General features: G+C 40.5%; 1 protein-coding gene across 1 annotated transcript in view; it reads left to right on the top strand.

Moving 5' to 3' along the window:
* Positions 1-19,469, top strand: part of Cdc5l (cell division cycle 5 like) — a 40,170-nt gene that overhangs the window by 1,713 nt on the left and 18,988 nt on the right. Inside the window, exons 2-11 of the mRNA XM_038341224.1 lie at positions 1,782-1,885; positions 3,351-3,512; positions 4,068-4,195; positions 5,777-5,876; positions 10,823-11,041; positions 14,443-14,587; positions 15,320-15,508; positions 16,512-16,660; positions 17,818-17,980; positions 18,919-19,083. Of these exons, the coding sequence (XP_038197152.1) occupies positions 1,782-1,885; positions 3,351-3,512; positions 4,068-4,195; positions 5,777-5,876; positions 10,823-11,041; positions 14,443-14,587; positions 15,320-15,508; positions 16,512-16,660; positions 17,818-17,980; positions 18,919-19,083 (1,524 nt within the window). The remainder of the gene's footprint in view (positions 1-1,781; positions 1,886-3,350; positions 3,513-4,067; positions 4,196-5,776; positions 5,877-10,822; positions 11,042-14,442; positions 14,588-15,319; positions 15,509-16,511; positions 16,661-17,817; positions 17,981-18,918; positions 19,084-19,469) is intronic.

A 19,469-nucleotide genomic window follows, 5' to 3' on the forward strand; every position in this document is an offset into this window, starting at 1 on the left:
ATAGGTTGAAGTATAGAAAAACTTCATTAAAGTCACAAATGAAGGCACTGAGAAGGGACTTGTTTGCATTGAGTCTATTTAAATTAAAGTAGAGATGACTTCTGAGGCAGAAGCAGAATCACAAAGTCAAGTAGCAGCAGGATTCCTGTGTTGGTCAAAACCTTGCAGGTGTGTGTGTTTTGAAAATATGGTCTCATGGAGCCCAGAGTGGCTTTGAACTTTTTATGTAGATGAGGAGAACCCTTTTAACTTCTGATCCTCCTGCCTCTACCTCCAGTGCTAACGATTACAAGTGTGTACCACCATGCATAGTCTCTTGGGACTCTAACCCAGGACTTCATGCATACCAGGTGAGCCTTCTCCCAACTAGCAGTGAAAGATGGAGTGGAGAGGCTCAAGGACAAGGCTTGCAGTTCAAGTTCCTTGTGGAAAAACCCGACACTAAAGTGCTCAGCTGCATTCATCATGACTGTGTGAACTCTGTGTCTGAGTTCGCCTGGCAGTTTGTCCTGGTTTGGGATGTGTTTTGGGTACCCCGGTGAAAGAGCATTTGGAGATTGGAGTACTCAGGGAGAACTGACTGAGATAGAAGGAGCCATGCATTCCTGGGCTGTTGTAGTAAGTAGGGTGCCGGAGAGGAAATGTCATGTTGAATCACAGTCTAGGTTGCTTCTTGAGGCCTGGATAGGACACCTTTTGTTCTCTTTCCCGGAGTACTCAAAACCTGGTTCAAGGTAGATATTCAGAAAACTTTTTTTCTTTTCTTTCTTTCTTTTCTTTCTTTGTTTCTTTTTTGAGTAAATATATATATGCGAACTTTACCTTTGTGAAGAGAATGATAGGTGCACGCTGATAGGTAATTTCTATGAGTCTGTCATAAAGTAGTGTTTTCAGCACTGACTTCCTACTTCCAATTTATTGAGGGGGGCAAGTAAAATGCCCTTCAAATGATGTTTTTTTCTTCTTAAAAAACAAAGATTGTTGGGGACCAACCTCGACAAAAATACCTCTCGCCAGGGTAGAGGCATGGGGATTTAGAAATATAGTGAAGAATATAAAGATGCGAATGAACATAATAAAACAGAGAATCATATAGGATAGTATCGGGAGGGAATTCCAGTGAGTACTGAAATTTGCCCGTGTTTAATTTCCAATTGTTTTAAATACCCTGACCCCAAAAGAGCACCTTTTGGTTCAGGTGGAAATAGGCTCACATTTTCAAGCCTCCACAAAAGCTTATTTTCATTTTTTAAAAAAAGTGTGTGTCGGGCTGGAGAGATGGCTTAGTGGGTAAGAGCACTGGCTGCTCTTCCAGAGGTCCTGAGTTCAATTCCCAGCAACCACATGGTGGCTCACAGCCATCTATAATGAGATCTGGTGCCCTCTTCTGGCCTGCAGGCACACATGGAAGGAATGTTGTATACATAATAAGTAAATAAATCTTTTTTTAAAAATAAGTGTGTGTCTGTGTATGGGCATGTTCACATGAGTACAGCTGCCTTCAGGAGCTCGAGGCTTTGGGTCTTTGGAGCTGGTAAGCTGCCTGACGTCAGTCTCCTGCAAAGAACTGCATGCTCTTAACCACTGAGCTAGCTCCCCAGTCATCTCCTTCTGATTCTTTTATGCTATTTATCATTAACTGTTAATGAAGTTTTCACACCCCCCCCTTTCTAAATGATTGTGTGTATCTTCATAGCAAATCTGTAGGAGTTAATTTAAATTTTGTCTTTTCTCATTTGGAGGCTTGTGACTGAACGTACTCTCTTTGGCAACTCTTTTAGGATGAAATTCTGAAAGCAGCGGTAATGAAATATGGAAAAAACCAGTGGTCTAGGATTGCCTCGTTGCTGCATAGAAAATCAGCAAAACAGTGCAAAGCCAGATGGTATGTACCAGCCAGTAAGTGGAAAACAACGGGATCCTGAGTGTGAGGAATGAAAGGTCTCTTTGAAACATCCTGTGAAGAGCAAGAGCTGTGATAGAGAGGGAAGTATGGAGAGAGATGGGCTTCCTATGTGGTCTTAAACAAACCATTTTTTCTCTCTTTTACCTTGTCTGTTTTCTCACAGTTTAGCATAGTAATACTTAGTACTAACTGATAGGTTGTGGAGCCCTGTCTAAGTGAGTTTGTGTATTTATTTGAGAATTCCTTGTGAGACAAAATACAAAATCTTATAAAAGAGATAGCTGGACCTCAGCTCAGTGAATGAGTTGTGTTCTGAAAGTTTATAAATTGGTTGTTTTAGGATTTGCTTTCCCGAAGAAATAATAATACTAAACAATGCTTGATTTTCTAGGTCAGGTCGTGATTGGTTTCCTTGTAATAGGGTTGCAATATTGCATATTTGCTACATTAAATGCAACAGATGCCAGCATTCCACTTGTGTTACCTTGTTAAGTCACAGAGTAGTGGACACCAGTGTGTGTTCTGGGCTTGAATGAATAGGCCCCAGCTGCAGCCTGTGTTCTTTGGGTTGTATGAAGTGACCCCGTTTCTCAGGCTTCTGGATGGTGGGAAGGGTCAGGTGCAGAGCAGAAGGAAAGTGGTTCTCAGGTTGCAGTAGTTTGATTCCCTTTTCTCCATTCCAGCTCCAGCCCAGTGGTGGAGAGGACTTAGACACTTGGATAGACTCTCATCCAGCTAACCATGTGATAGACAAGGCAGATGGAGCGGGCAGTAGAAGACGGAGGATACAGTAGTTTGACTTTAAATTTAAAAGTACAGCAGATGAAAGCACACAGTGCTGAAACATTGAGTGTTTAAGCCAGACTCTTAGAGAAGTAGTCAGGGCATTGTGAGACTCAGACATAGAAAGTACAGTGAGGTTGTAATATAGAAAATACAAGGTACTGCTTGTTTCTAGATAATTTCAGAACTTCCAGAAAAGAACAAATGCAGAGTGGCGCTTGAAGCCATTAATCCTATTGTGGGAGGCAGAGGTAGGCAGATCTTGAGTTCAAAACCAGCCTGGTCTACAGAGTGAGTTTCAGGACAGCTGGGGCTACACAGAGAAACCCTGTCTACCCCCCACCCCCCCCAAAAAAAAACCAGGAGAAAGTTAAGAACAAATAAAAAGAAGTACTAGTTGGAAAAGAAGATGTATGATTGCATTTCAATCAAATTAGATTTTTAAGTATTACTAATTTTATATATGTAAAATACACTGTAATATGAAGAGGGGAGGATGAGTAAGCTTAACTTTACAGTGAATATTCTCTTGTCAGAGAGACTAGTGTTAGTAACTGAAGGATGAGAGCATGTGATTTTAACAGTCAGTACATCTAATGTGTAAACTGGAGATTTAGTCTGGGTAACCTACTAATTTAGTTTGAAATGTTGTCTCTAATAGGTATGAATGGCTGGACCCAAGTATTAAAAAAACTGAATGGTCTAGAGAAGAGGAGGAAAAACTCCTGCACTTGGCCAAGCTGATGCCAACGCAGTGGCGGACCATCGCGCCCATTATTGGAAGAACAGCAGCCCAGTGCTTGGAACACTATGAGTTCCTCCTGTAAGTGGACCTCTTAGAGCATCTTGAAGAATATGGACATGTGTTATTGTGTTGAACAAACTTAACAGCACTTCCAACTTAATTATGACTGTGATTAAAGCCAGAGAAACTAAAGACATTGAATTCTGTGTTCCAAATGTCACATGGTTGAGGATAGTATGTCTTCTGTTTCCCCTTTAAAAGGATAAAAAAAGTATTCAAGCCATCTCACCTCAGAAAAGTGAGAGAACGAGTGAGGTCATAAGGGTCACCCGGCACCAACTCTGCTGAGGATTTATTAGGATGTTTTTGCTCTGTCCCAGTAATGTCTTTTTGTCTGAATATTCTGCATTTGTAAGGGCTGCTTGTTTTCATCATGAATTTCACTGAAATTAGAGAATTTTAATGCTACTTTATTCATGTGAAGCATTAGTAAAGATGCTACTTTTCATAAAGCTCATCTTTTGGTTATTTCAGCAAAGAAAGAGTACCAGAGCTAGGCACCTTGGTAATTCTCATACCAAATGGTGTGATATGGTGATTAACTCATTTGGTGTGTTTCTCCCCCCCGCCCAGGGACAAAACTGCCCAAAGGGACAATGAAGAAGAAACAATAGATGACCCCCGGAAACTAAAACCTGGAGAGATCGATCCAAATCCAGAAACAAAACCAGCTCGGCCCGATCCTATTGACATGGATGAGGGTAAGTGGATGCTTGGAAGCACTTTAACTGTCGACGACTCAGGCCTACTTACTCTTTGTAGTTTCTGCTTGAACTCCTGACTTTTTAGAATCCCAGTTTTATCAGAGGTTATTCTAAGTTTCTCCCTATTTATGTCTGACCCTCCCTTTTTTTCTAAAATTACAGAGTAACTGTGGGTTTTTTGGCTGATACTACTTTCCATTTCTTCATTTCATTTGATGAATTGAGTTGTGTAGTAGGCAGATGTCCCAGAGATGAGTGGTGAGTTTTCAGGATCCTGTTTCTCATTCTCTTTCTAGAGAGAGAGAACTAACTAGCGTATTGGACCTCAGTGTTTCTTTGACTTCAGGCTGATTTCTTCTCCACTTAAGGGCTGCACTGCAAGATACTGCTGGAGGCACACTGCAGTTCTGTGAGGTAGTGAGTCAGGAGTAGAGGATCTCCCCTTACTGTTTACTATATGTTTAACCTCAGCTAGTCACAGAGGCTCTCTGAGCTTGATTCGCCCCTGTTGCGGGTGGAGAGTAGTTATCTATTTCACCTTTCTGCAGGCATACAGTAGTTTTTCAGATTTAAAAGTCTGAATGCAGCAGTTCTCAAGGGTAACTAGTCAGTGACTAGCTGTAGACATCCTTGTGACTTAGGAAACCTTTAAGCTGTAGGCACCAGGCCCTCCCATGTTCTTACTGAGGGAAGAGTAGAGGAGGACAGTGATGTGGGTGGAATCTTAAGTCTTGTTGTGTGTCGGGGACCAGCTTTGCAAAAGTACCTCTTTTCAGGGTAGAGGCGTGGGGCTTTAGGAATATAGTAAAAATATGAAAATAATAAGACGGAGAAACATATAGAGTAGTATCGGGAGGGAATTCCAGTGAGAACTGAAATTTACCAGCATTTAATTTCCAATTGCTTTAAATACCCCTGACCCCAAAAGGTAGGAGTAAGACAAAAAACTTCATTAACACAATGCTAGGAAATGAACATGCCAATTGAAGGTCTCAGGCTACATCCACAGTTAATCTGGAGAGAACAGAACTCTCTGATCTAAATCTAGGTGGGACTTTTGAGATAGAAACACAATAACCTTGAAGGAACTAGAGGTAAGTTCCAACTCTTTGACCTTTGGTCTAGGTGGAAATAGGCTCACATTTTCAGGCCTCCACAGTCTTGTTGCATGGATGGCTGTCAGAGCCCCATGAATAGTTATTACAAGGTTTCTCTATTTGTTATGTGCAGTTTGCTGATGATAAGGATGTTATATTAGAGCTTCCAGTGAGTGTGAATACCTGCTGCATGCTCGATAGCTTCATTTTCCTTAGCTCTTCTCAGTATCTCTGAAGTAGGATGCCTTATTCTTTTTTGAAAGGGAAACATTCACAGAGTAAATACGGAACCATGCTTACATAGCTAGCAAGTTAGTGATGGGATGATTTGTAACCTGACTTTCTTTGATTTCACAAGTTTTCTTCATCTTGTACCAGTGGTAAGGGCATTCATGTTGTTGTCTGTCATTGTAAGCACTCAGGTGTGCTTGACTGCTGATGTTGGAGAGGAATTTACGTTTCCTTGTCTTTACTTTTGCAGATGAACTTGAGATGCTTTCCGAGGCTCGAGCCCGCCTAGCTAATACTCAAGGAAAGAAGGCTAAGAGGAAAGCAAGAGAGAAACAGCTGGAAGAAGCAAGGCATGTTTTTTTCATTCCATGTCCAAGAATTAGTTGTGCGTCCTCAGGAAAACTGCATAGTTGTCAGCTCTGGTGGTGACTCTGAACTGGCCAATTCCTCTTTTGCTATTACTCTTCAGTTTATTTATTGTTCTGGAAAAAAACAACTTTTGTATATTCTCCGTAAGCATTTCAGAGTAGTTATAGGAAAAATACACTTAAAAAAAACTTTACAAAGCATGGCATTTGACCTAGCGTACTATGTTTGATCTGTTGTAGCATTTTGGCATTAGGTGGCTTTTACATGACTGTCAGTTACCAGTTCCTCACCCTCCTTGATAAGTGTTGAGCAGGTACTGGGTGTGAGGCAGGAATCCCAGCTGAGCAGAGTGGGAGTAAATGAGCCTTGAGCCAAATTCTAGGCTCTCAGAAATTTTCATTTAAAAAAATGTGTGAACTACGTTAGGCATTGTCTTTTTTTTTTTTTTTTTTTTTTTTTTTTTTTTTTTTTTTTTTTGAGACAGGGTTACCCTGTAGTTTCTAGAGCCTGTCCTGGAACTAGCTCTTGTAGACCAGGCTGGCCTCGAACTCAGAGATTCGCCTGCCTCTGCCTCCCGAGTGCTGGGATTAAAGGCCTGCGCCACCATCGCCCGGCTTAGGCATTGTCTTTTATTCAGGCTTTCCCCTACCTTTTCCTTGCTTCCTTCTGGTTAAATTCATAATTAATATTATTCTGTTGCCCAGAAACCAAGATAAATTTGGTTATGGTAACATTGTTATGTGCAGCTTGTTAGCTTGTGAGATTTGGTTATTGGACTAATTTCTCACCCTGCAGTTTACGCAGGGCCTTTTTTTTGGCTCCTGGGCTGTCTAGAAATTACTTCTTGACTTGGTGGGTAGTAAGAACTATGTTCATGCCGGGCGGTGGTGGCGCACGCCTTTAATCCCAGCACTCGGGAGGCAGAGGCAGGCAGATCTCTGTGAGTTCGAGGCCAGCCTGGTCTACAAGAGCTAGTTCCAGGACAGGCTCTAAAAAAGCTGCAGAGAAACCCTGTCTTGAAAAACCAAAAAAAAAAAAAAAAAAAAAAAAAAAAACTATGTTCATATTTACAGTTTCTGAAGCTTGGGATGGCAGATGCTTTTTGGTGTAGCTGACCATTTCTTAACTGTAATCAGATTGATGGGAGTGTGACTCACACGGAGAATGATCAGAAACTAAGAGGAGGCGTTCTATTTCCAGCTACCTCCCGGTTTTGTATACTGTTGAGGGTTAAGTAATGTAAGATTGGAAAACTTTTCCATTTTTGTTTAAGGCTATTTGGGAACCCAGTTTTTTGAAAGCCTTTTTCTCATGTGAATTGGCAAAGAAGACAGTAAGTGTATCTGTGAAAGGCTTTTAAGTTTGGTTAGGATTGGTTGATTGAAGTACGTCTGTGCAGATTTTAATTTCTTGTAGCATCTGTGTGTTTATGTAAACTGTGCACTGCATATGTCCTGCAACAGGTAGGACTGACCTGTGTGTGAAGTGTGGTACAAGAGTACTCCAGATGTTAAATTGCTTATCTGTTTCTTACAGCTTAAAATCACTTTCACGAGTATGCTTTTCTTTCTACTTCTGTTCATATTTTCATCTTAGGATGTGGTTGATACAATAGCATATGCTCTTGTTAGATTCACTTAGCATGATGTTGGGAATGTTCTCTAATGTGTTTAGTCTTTGTTTCTGTCATTTAAAGAATGTAATTTACTTTTTGGAATACATCCTTCAAGACTTTTCTTTCATTGTAGATGTCTGTAAACCCATTAACATGTATACGTAATTGGATCATTCCTTAGACACATCTTATATATAGTCATTTGTTAATCTTACTGGGGTTCCCCTGTAACTGTCTGATTTCTTCACAAGTCTCATATTTTTCTTAAAAATTGATGTTTTATATATGGTAACTTTATAATATTGTGGGTACTGTACCCTTTTTCCATCCAGTTTATTGTTTATTTGTTATGAGACCAGCTTCATTACTTTAGTGAAACCTGTTCTTTTGCTCCCCTCGAGAGATGAGCAAGCTCTGCTGTTGCTGTTCATGCTCAGGGAAGGGGAGTCTTGGATCCCACAGTCACTGGGAAGGCTTCTTGTTGATACCTTTTCCTAATGGCACCCAGCTGTCTGCTGTAGTGCTTAAGCAGTGTTCTGGGGTTATGAATTGTACTGACAATGGATCTGATCTAGTTTGGTGGTCCTTTGAAGAGATAGTTCTGAGATCAGCCTTTGAGATTTCTTCTGACTTCAGGAGAGCTCTATCCTCCCTTTCAGTCTCTATCAAGTGGGGGCCCACAGTCTACATGGAATCTGTTCCCTTTCCTGGTTGCTATTTGCCATAGCTTCCTCTGCTTTTGAAAGATTCTCCTTTAACTGGAGTTCATGTTTTCATGTTGTAGATAAAGTCAGTGCTTTTAGGTATTGCTTCTTCTCCAGGGCTCTTGACTGTACACTTCTGGTTGACATTCTTGCTTAAGGAGCTGAATGTGCTGGGGAGCAGGGGTAGTAGGCAGTTCTTGACACTCTCCTAGGTTGGAATCTTCATTCCAGAAGCTGGAGCAGAAAGAGCTCTCAGGGCTGTATTCCCAGCTAGTGTGCCCAGGGAAGAACTCTTGTTTGAGTGGAAGAAGTCTCTGCAGCTGGGTGTCTGGTGGCAGGGCGAGAAATGCTGATATCCATCCTGTTCTGGCTCTTCTGGACTGACAACCTATGGCTGCTAGCTGTCAGGGAGAGAGAGCCATGCTATTGGCTGTACCTCTGTAGGGTTTCCTCTACTAGGAGATGATGGGTAGAAGGGAGATGATCTCAACTGCTTGTCTTTCTCACCACATTTAGGTAGATTTTCTTGAATGTTTATATATTTGCCATGACCTTTTTCCCCTCAGGAGTGTGTTTATTGCGTTTCTTGTGCTTTAATATTGGTAGTCACTCTAGTGTACATGCTGCTTTGTGAATGTGTTTTCTCATTAACTCACTAAAATTATAGCATCATTGGGAAATACAAAGGAAAAAATGGAATTTTACCCTCCATTGACTGCCAGTGTTCATATTTCTGTCCTTGACTTCTTCACAGTGGCTGATGGAAATGCATGTAACTTTTTGCATGCTTCTCTATTTGTCCATTTAACTTGACTCTGCTGTAGACCTCTTTGTGTAAGAGTAAATTTTTGTATAAAATGCTTTCTCAAGATTATACAGAATTTACATACTCCAGAAGTTATGTAAAGACTTGCCTTACATCTTTTGTAAATTTAATTCTTATTGGTGAATTAGATTGTGGCCAGTGTCAGCAAAACAGTTTCTGATTAAGTTCTTGCTTGTGTTGATTTATTTTCTTGATTGAAGTCAGAGAAGTGACTTAAAAAACATGAAAAATGTTAGCTGGGCGGTGGTGGCGCACGCCTTTAATCCCAGCACTCTGGAGGCAGAGGCAGGCGGATCTCTGAGTTCGAGGCCAGCCTGGTCTACAAGAGCTAGTTCCAGGACAGGCTCTAGAAACTACAGGGAAACCCTGTCTCGAAAAACCAAAAAAAAAAAAAAATGAAAAATGTTATGTATGTATGTAATTTTTTTTTCTTTCTCTTTTTTTTGAGACAGGATTTCTCTGTGTAACAGCTCTAGCTGTCCTGGAACTAGCTCTACAGACCAGGCTGGCCTCGAACTCACAGAGATCTGCTTGCCTCTGCCTCCCGACTGCTGGGATTGAGGGTATATACCACTACCTGGCTTAATGTATCTTTCTAAATTCTGTTTTTTTTTTTTTTTTTTTTTTTCTTCTCGAGACAGGGTTTCCCTGTAGTAATTAGAGCCTGTCCTGGAACTAGCTCTTGTAGACCAGGCCGGGCAGTGGTGGCGCACACCTTTAATCCCAGCACTCGGGAGGCAGAGGCAGGCGGATCTCTAAATTCTGTTTTTTGCCTTTTTTTTCTTTTACTTTAAAACAATGTTTCTCTGTGTAGCCATTGGTGTCCTACAACTTGCTCTGTTGACTAAGGTGGCTTCAAACTCAGAAATTTGCCTGGCTTTGCCGCCTGAGTGCTGCTGACATTAAAGGTGTGCACTACTACCTACTGGCTCTAAATTTGTTTTGAAGAAAACCATTTGATTTTCTCATTACCTTTGCTGGAGACTGTTTTCTCCCTGTGACACCTCCCTCCTTTTTTGAGAGGGACTCATTGTCATTTCAGAGGACCACAGTTCTGTTCCCAGCTCACAATCACTTGTTCTAACACCCTTTTTGGCCACCTTGGGCACTGTGTGCATATAGTATCCACCCACATAGATATACATACACACACATAAATAAACATAATAAGCCAGGCAGTGGTGGCAGACGCCTTTAAAAGCACTTGGGAGGCAGAGGCAGGTGGATCTCTGTGAGTTTGAGGCCAGCCTGGTTTACAAGAGCTAGTTTCAGGACAGGCTCCATAGCTACAGAGAAACCCTCTCTTGGGAAAAAAAATATTTAAAAGTTTACATAAATTTTAAAAATAGTATTTTATTCTTTGAGAATTTCATACACTATATTTTGATTGTATTCACTTTCAATTCCTCCCAGGTCCACCTTGTACATAAACTATTTTAATCAATTTTGATTAGTAGCAAGTATTTTTTAATTTTGTTTTATGAATTTTTTGTGATGCAGTCACAAAATTTAAATCTCAGCATTTGTTACTTGACTTTTTAGTAACTATATTCTTATTCCAAGAGAGAGAAGGTGCAATTCATTCACAGTTTCTCTGCTTTCCCTTTCTGCTTTGTTGTGTTTTTAAATCAGAGCCGGAATTTAGCAAATAGTGTGAGCTAATGGCTTGAGTAAATATTTCTTTTTCAAATAACCAGATGGCTTTCTTAACACTGTTGGATTAACCCATCCCTACCTGGCAGTGTTGATTTTCAAAGTGATTCTGCATTTTTTTTTCTCCAGGCGCCTTGCTGCCCTCCAGAAAAGACGAGAGCTTCGAGCAGCTGGCATAGAAATTCAGAAGAAAAGGAAAAAGAAGAGAGGAGTTGATTATAATGCTGAAATTCCTTTCGAAAAAAAGCCTGCTCTTGGTTTTTATGATACTTCTGAGGAGAATTACCAGGCCCTTGATGCAGATTTCAGAAAATTACGGCAGCAGGATCTTGATGGGGAACTAAGATCGTGAGTCCCTTTGAATTTGGAAATAGGAGCAGTGGGGCTTTGGGAAGACCTTTACTTCATCAGTTGGGTTTTTAAGCATTAGAGTGATGGGGCCTCCTGATGCTCTTACTTGTTTAATGGATTTACCTTCGTGAGAAAGTCAGTGAACCTAGGCTCTCATGGTTTTAGTATACAATGTGATATGCAGTTATTTAACAAAACATTTATCTATTTGTTGTATTTGTGTATGTGTTCTGTATGTATGTATGTGGCATGTATGTCATGGCACTCATGGAGGTCGGAAGACAACGGTAGTTTCTCTCCTACTATGTGGGTCATGGGGTTGTCAGGTTTGGGAGGCAAGTAACTTTACCTGCTGCTAAACCATCTCACTTACCTGATGTATGTTTCTTGAATTATTCCTCGTTTTTTAGTAGATTGTTTACTCTCTGGTGATATTTTTTTTTTTTTTTGAGTCTGCGTGGGTATTTTGCCTGGTGCTCATGGAGGCCAGAAGAGGACATTGAATCTTCTGGAACTGGAGTTACAGATGTTTAGGAACCACTAAATGGGTGCTGGAAATTAAACTAGGGTCCTCTGGAAACGCAGCCAATGCCCTTAATGACTGAACTATCTCTCCAGCCTGATTACTATTAATAATGACATCTTTGTTTGTTTATTTACCTTTTTCTTTTTTCTTTTTGAGACAGTATCTGACTAGGTATCCCTGGATGTTCTGAAATCACTATGTAGATCAGGTAGACCAGGTTGTCCTCAGACTCAGAGAGCTGTCTGCGTCTGCCTTCCTAGTGCTGAGATTAAACATCGATATTATTTATTATTATTATTGCTAATGACATCTTACTATTTTTGTACATTGGTAAACAAGTTAGATGTTTTGCAAATGTCCTGAAGAAATCTTACAAAATCTAGTCTGGGTTTTTTTATTATTTTTTTTAATCATTTGTATTTGTTCCAGTATGGGTGTGTGTTTGTGTTGATGGGTGCATGTGAGTGTGTGCTTGTGTATTTAGAGATGAGATCAACTATGAGTGCTGTTCCTTAGCAGCTGTTTTCTTTGTATCCTCCCATTATTGTCAAGTTCTTACCTTGTTTCTTAAGATGAGGTTTCTCATTGGCCTAGAGCTCACCAATTTGGTCTTTGAGCTCCAGGGATCCGCCTGACTCCATCTCTTTAGCTCTAGGAGTTCAAGTTTGTGGGTGTGTTCATTCTTGAGTATGTGTGGCTGTCACAGTCAAGATAGTCTTGTGGAATTGGTTCTCTCCTTCACCTCTGTTCTGGCAATCATTTCAGGTCATTGAGCTTATGTGCCAAATGCCTTTGTGTTAAGCCATCTCATTTGCCTAACCTTTATTTATTTTTTATTTTTTGGTTTTTCGAGACAAGGTTTCTCTGTAGTTTTAGTGCCTGTCCTGGAACTAGCTCTTGTAGACCAGGCTGGCCTCGAACTCACAGATATCCTCCTGCCTCTGCCTCCTGAGTGCTGGGATTAAAGGCATGTACCACCACTGTCTGGCCTTTATTTTTTTTAAAGTAAAAAACATTTGCTTGCTGGGTGTTGGTGGCTCACACCTTTAATCCCAGCAATCGGGAGGCAGAGGCAGGCTGATCTCTGTGAGTTCGAGGCCAGGCTGGTCTACAGAGTGAGTTCCAGGACAGGCTCCAAAGCTACAGAGAAAAACCCTGTCTTGAAAAACCACAAAAAAGCTTTTTTTTTTTTTCTCAAAGAAAAGAAGAAATGTTTGCTTCAGTCAAATTTTTGTACTTAATTTGTTTATGTTTTGTTTCTCTTTGGCCATTTTAGAGATATTTGGGTCTTCCTGTGAGTCTTAAAACTATTGGCATGTTGTAGGGTGGGTTTTGTGATCATCAGAGGGTTTTTATTTGCTACTCAGATCAGTTTTGTTTCTATTGATAGGAATTTTAGTTAGCTATACCAATATAAATCAGAATATGCATTATATAGTATATAATAGCATATAATATGAATTACACTTTATAATATGTATTTATTCTCTGACTACTATAAGATGGAATTTTCTTGAGTGTTTAGGACCTTTGTTTATGTGGGCTCTTCAAATAGATGAAAAAGAAGAAAACTGGTCATTTGGAAGGAGTAGACCTGACTGGGATAGGGAAGAAAACAGGTAGAACTTTAAAATACTGCCTGAGGCAGGTTTAGGCTTTCAACAACCTTTGGGTGGCATTTGTCATTGTGAACATACTCTTAATAGTTTTTTTCTTTAGTTGGGCAGCAAGATGTCCCAGTAGGTAAAGGGACCTACTGTCAGACCTAATGACCTGAGTTCACTATATGGGACTCACTTAATGGAAGGAGAGAATCAAGGCCTGCCATTTGTCTTTTGAATTCCACATATGTATTATTGCACATGAGTGCATTCCCAACCTCCAAATAAATGATAAATAAATAGATAAAATGTTAAAAAATTTTGTATGAACTTTTAAAATCAAAATAACTTAATAACTGGCGATTCAAATATTTGTGATGTGTTTTAATTCTGTCTCCTTCATTTATCTTTTTCTTCATCATTTCTTCATTTTTATACATTCACATGTATTTCTATATGAATATAAACATAGTAGAGTTGTACTTTTATTTTGGTTTTTTCAAGACAGGGTTTCTCTGTGTAACAGCCCTGACTGTTCTAGAACTCACTCTGTAGACCAGGCTGGCCTTGAACTCACAGAGATCTGCCTGCCTCTGCCTCCTGAGTGCTGGGATTAAAGGCGTTCTGTAGAGGCATTTCATTTGTATTTTAATAAATAAAAGTTTGCCTGAAGTTCAGAGTAAAATAGCCACACTGGCCAGTCCTACAGACCAGGCAGCAATGCTACCTTTAATCCCGGTAGCAATGCTAGCTTGCCATAGGAACTAGGCAGTAGTGGTGCACACCCTTCATCTCAGAATTAGAGAGGAATAAAAGACAGGAGACAGCTCTCAGTCTCAGTTTTATTCTGAGATTCCTAGAGGCAGGATCGCCTTTCGGATTGAGGTAGAGGTAAGAACCAGTGGCTGTTTTACTTTTCTGACCTTTAGGTTGAACCCCAATTTCTATCTCTGGGGTTTTAGTAACGTGTTACAGCATGCACCACCACTGCCTGGTGAGTTGTTGTATTTTTGACATAATGTTTTACTTATCTTTCTAGTTTTAGGTTTTAAATTTTAGTACACTTAAGTTAGTAACCTTTGTTTTGTTAATAATTCTGTTAAGTTTGTATTCTCAGATATTCTAAATCAGGACAGCCTAACATTGTCTTTGTATTTAAAAAATATTTTCTTAGAAATGAAATTGTTTAAAGTCTTAATATTTATGTAGCTTTTGATATTGTTGCCTATGTGTAACTCAAAATCTTTTTTCTGTCTTCGTCTACGATGAAGTGAAAAAGAAGGAAGAGATAGAAAAAAAGACAAACAGCATTTAAAAAGAAAAAAAGAATCTGATTTGCCATCAGCTATTCTTCAAACTAGTGGTGTCTCTGAATTTACTAAAAAGAGAAGCAAGTTGGTGCTACCTGCTCCTCAGGTAACTGGATAAGCCTGTGATTGTGTGACTTTACATGTGTATGTCATATTGAGCAAATAATGATTTCCAGTAGCATTTTCTTCTCATTAATAGTTTTGTACAAGTACTATGTTCTTGGTGCAAGCAGTCTTTTACTATATTAGTATAAAACATTTTAAGTATGGTGAGCACATGCAGTACAGAGATTAGCATGACTCCTGTGCGAGGGTGTTGTACAAATTTATGATCCACTCCATATTTTAAAAAGAAAACATGAAGCTGGGTAAGTAGGCAGGGTGGAGTAGATCTGGGAGGAACTCAGGGTGTTAAATATGTTGAGAAAACATTGTGTGGAATTTTGAAAGAATAAAAATACTAAAACACTTAAGTACAGAAATATAACTATTGTGGCCAGTTGTTTATAATGTGAAATTTTTTCCCTCATAGTAAAAGAGGGGCTTAATTTTTTTTTTCTGAGACAGAGTTTCTCTGTAGCTTTGAAGCCTGTCCTGGAACTAGCTCTTGTAGATCAGGCTGGCCTCGAACTCACAGAGATCCGCCTGCCTCTGCCTCCCGAGTGCTGGGATTAAAGGCGTGCGCCACCACTGCCCGGCTATTTTAGAAATTTTAAAGCCGGGCAAACTTAAGTGGTACAGTGATGTCTGCCCTTGGCCCAGCTCCAGTAAATCATCCTCTGAAACATGGTGCTTTGTTCTCTGTGGAAGAGTTTACCAGGCTGTTTGTGTCCTTTAGATTTCAGATGCAGAACTCCAGGAAGTTGTCAAGGTAGGTCAGGCCAGTGAAGTTGCTCGGCAGACTGCAGAGGAGTCTGGAATCACAAACTCTGCTTCCAGCACTCTCCTGTCTGAGTACAATGTCACCAACAACAGCATCGCTCTGAGAACACCACGGACACCGGCCTCCCAAGACAGAATTCTGCAGGTATGTTGGCATATTGTATAGTGAGCCTTTCATGTTGATCTTTTTTATAAGTGTCACTGTGGAGGACAGCACATGGTTTGGTTGTATATGGGTAAGGCCCGTTTGAACCAGTCTTGATCCCGGAACACTTCTATAGTACAGAAGCTGAACTAGCAGCCTGCTCAGTGATGACTGTTTGTTTATTCACAGCATTTTGGAGCTGGCCTGACCTGACCCTCTTTCTTCATTTTGTCTTTGTCAAGAAGGTGCAGGCCTTACAGTGTCATGTTTATAAATTTTGTGTGTATAGATGTTTTGTCTGCATGTGTGTATGTGCACCATATATGTGTGATTCCTGCAGAGGTCAGAAGAGGGCGGTGGATCCTTGGAACTTGAGTTGAAGACAGTTGTGAGCTGCCTTATGGGTGCTGGGAACTGAACCTGGGTCTTCTTCAAGAACAGCCAGTGCTCTTGTTCTCTGAGCCATCTCTTCAGCTCTCCCCTCCACATGTTGACTCTTGGTGGCCACTGTATCTGAAACTTGGTGGAGCTGCTGCTGTTGGTCCCCAGGGCTGGCTCAGAACACTGGACATGGAGCAGAGCAGTGCAAGGATCTGTGAGTCAGCACCTCCCACAAATGGCAGCTGCTCCCTCCTAGTGCATTCTTACCTTCATTTTGCCTTTGATGAACTATAGGGGAGGGAGCTTGTGGGAAGATTTCAGTATGCAGAACATACAGATTGTCCTGCTTCTCCATCCTAGGTGCTGGGATTATGGGCAGGTGGCATCCGCATCTGGTGACAGTAGCTTATCTTAACATGTAAACTGTGTTCAGAACTGATGTGATGTATGATGTTGACAGAGGAGTGAAAGTGCTGAGATCCACATGGAAGAGTATTCACTCTCTTGGTTTTCACCGATAGAATGTGTACAAATTCTGTCTGTGTCAAGGTTTGTGTAGTAGGACCAGAAGGAAGGCTCTGCTAGCCTTTCTGAACTATTTTGCACTCTCCTTTTTCTTCAGGAAGCTCAGAACCTCATGGCCTTGACCAATGTGGACACTCCATTGAAAGGTGGGCTTAATACCCCACTGCATGAGAGTGACTTCTCTGGTGTGACCCCACAGCGGCAGGTTGTGCAGACTCCAAACACGGTTCTGTCTACCCCTTTCAGGTATTGTGACTATAGCATGTTTTATATTTTTAGAAAAACTTGAGTCTAAGGACCTGGTTAGCATGGTTTTTTTTTTTTTTTTTTTTTTTTTTTTGGAGTAATGTTGACAGTTAATAGATTAAATAGTGTTCAACTTGTTTTTCTGATGTTTCCTAATTGGGTGTGCCTGGTGTCTTTGGAGGCTGGGAGAGGGTAATGGATCCCACAGAACTGGAGCTAAAGATGGCTGTGAGCCACCATGTGGGTGCTAGAACCTGGGTCTTGTCTGCAAGAGCAGTCAGTGCTCTTAACCTCTGAGCCATCTCTCCAGCCAGGTATTTATTTTTAGGTGGTAGCTCTGCCCTTTATGGGTTATTTAGGAAAGAAATTCCCACAGTTCATTAGACTTCTAAATGACAGCAGACTCAAGATTCTAATGACAGCAGACTCAAGAAGCTTCGGAAGCTAGTTTTTGTATAATATTTATTGCTTCCTGTGAGGCTAGAGAGAGCCTAATCTCTATTTTCCTGTGCATATCTTGTCTCTCAAATAGATTGTAAGCTCCTTGGGGGCAGGGACCATGTCTTAAATGATAACACCGCACCTGTTGGGAACAGCTGTCTGGCAGTATCATCAATCTGGAACACAGCCAAGATACAGGAAGTAAGCACCCAAAACTAGAAAGGCCTTGAATTATAAGTTGCTCCTGGACTTTATTGTTAAGAGAGTCTAAACTCAGAGCCTGTTCACACTTAGATGTGACTCTAAAAATGTGGTGTTTGTTTTCCAAACAAAATATAAAGGCCTAAAAACTTAAAGTGCACATTTGATGGGAATGAATATGACAGGAAAGCTAAAGACTTAAGGGAGGCAATAAATGATGAGTGTGCTGAACTGAGTGCATCACGGGCCCTTAGTGCCTGGGGCCACCCTCCCTGCCAGCTGCCTGTTCTCGGTTACCCTGACTCATTAAAGTCGAAAAGTGTTTGGTGGATCTAATACAGGAAGGCAAATACTAGCTATTAGTTTAGAAGCCAGTACAGTATGTGTCAATGCTATGTTCACTAGACCAAACTTCTATCTCAGTCTAGAAAATGTACTGAAAGCAAGATAGAGGTTTTGGTGTTTTTATTCCTTATTTTATGCATTTATCATGACTTAGATTTCTTTTTGTTTAGGACTCCTTCTAATGGAGCTGAAGGGCTGACTCCCCGAAGTGGAACAACCCCCAAACCAGTTACTAATGCCACCCCAGGTAGAACACCACTTAGAGACAAGTTAAACATTAATCCTGAAGATGGAATGGCAGACTACAGTGATCCCTCTTATGTGAAGCAGATGGTAAGTGTCAATTCTATTTTATATTTATATAGTCAGTGCTAAGCATTGAACCAGGGACCTTCTATCTGCTAAGCAGGTGCTCTGCACTGAGAGTCAGTTTCAGCCCTAAATTTTAAATTTTAATTTTTTATTTTTATGTGCATTAGTGCTTTGCCTGCATGTATATCTGTGTAAGGGTGTTGGATCCCCTGGAGCTGGAGTTTGAGACAGTTGTGAACTGCCACATGGGTGCTCAGAATTGAACTCAGGGCCTCTGGAAGAACAGCCAGTGCTCTTAACCACTGAGCCATCTCTCTGGGCACCCCCCTGCTTTTTTGTATTATCAAATCAAATGTAGGTCCTAACAACTTTTTTCTCTGTCCCTGAAGAGTTTTGATACATTTTGAAACAGAAAATACACAGTCAAGATTTTGTTTGATCTTGTTTAGGAAGATAAGAGAATAAACAAAACATTTCTGAAGTTGGGGTCATTTTTCTAGAGTCATTACTACTCTTAATTGTTTTATTTTTATACATTTGAACATTTACAAATTATTCTCTTATTTAGTGTGTATTCATGTGGTTTATGTGGTACACATATACTGTGTTATGTATATATGGGTCAGAGGGACAACTTGCAGGAGTTGGTTCTCCTCCCACTGTGTGCATCCTCTGAATCAGACTCAGATGATCTATTTTGGCAGCAAGCACTTTTACTGGCTGAGCCATCTTACTAGCCCAAGCCATTGTTTTCAGAAACTTTTTTGTTTTGTTTTTGAGACCCAAAACCAAAAGCCAGTACAGTATGGCTTTTGTGTTTGTGGCAATCCTTCTGCCTCAGCCTCCTGAGTTTTGTAATTATAGGCATGTGCCACCATGCCCTGGTGTTCTGTAAATTCTTACAGAATGTTAGTCAATATTTAATGATGTGAATTGAGAAGAACCGATTCTTTCTACAGGAAAGAGAATCTCGTGAACATCTCCGTCTAGGGTTGTTGGGCCTCCCTGCGCCTAAGAATGATTTTGAAATTGTACTACCAGAAAATGCTGAGAAAGAGTTGGAAGAACGTGAAATAGATGATACTTACATTGAAGATGCTGCGGATGTGGATGCCCGAAAGCAGGTGAGGCTCCTTAGAAAGCATCACCAGTGTGACCAGTGGTTCTCAACCTGTGGGTCTTGACTCCTCTGGGAGTCCCATATCAGATATTTACATTACTATTTATAACAGTAGCAAAACCACATTATGAAGTAACAGTGAAATAATTTTATGGTTGCGGGTTCTAACCATAAAATGAGGAACTGTATTAAAGGGTCATAGCATTGGGAAAGGTAAGAACCACTGCTTTAGAGGGAGGAGTGGTTGTTCTTATATCTTTACAAAATTCTTCAAATTATGTCATTTAACAATAATATGCTCACATGTATGAATGTTTGTGTACTCAGAATACCTTAATGGGTTTTTAAAAAAATGTTTGTATGCATGTGTGTTTCTGTTTAAACACTGAC

The sequence above is a fragment of the Arvicola amphibius genome, chromosome 9 (assembly GCF_903992535.2).
Source record: "Arvicola amphibius chromosome 9, mArvAmp1.2, whole genome shotgun sequence".
Lineage (NCBI taxonomy): Eukaryota > Metazoa > Chordata > Mammalia > Rodentia > Cricetidae > Arvicola > Arvicola amphibius.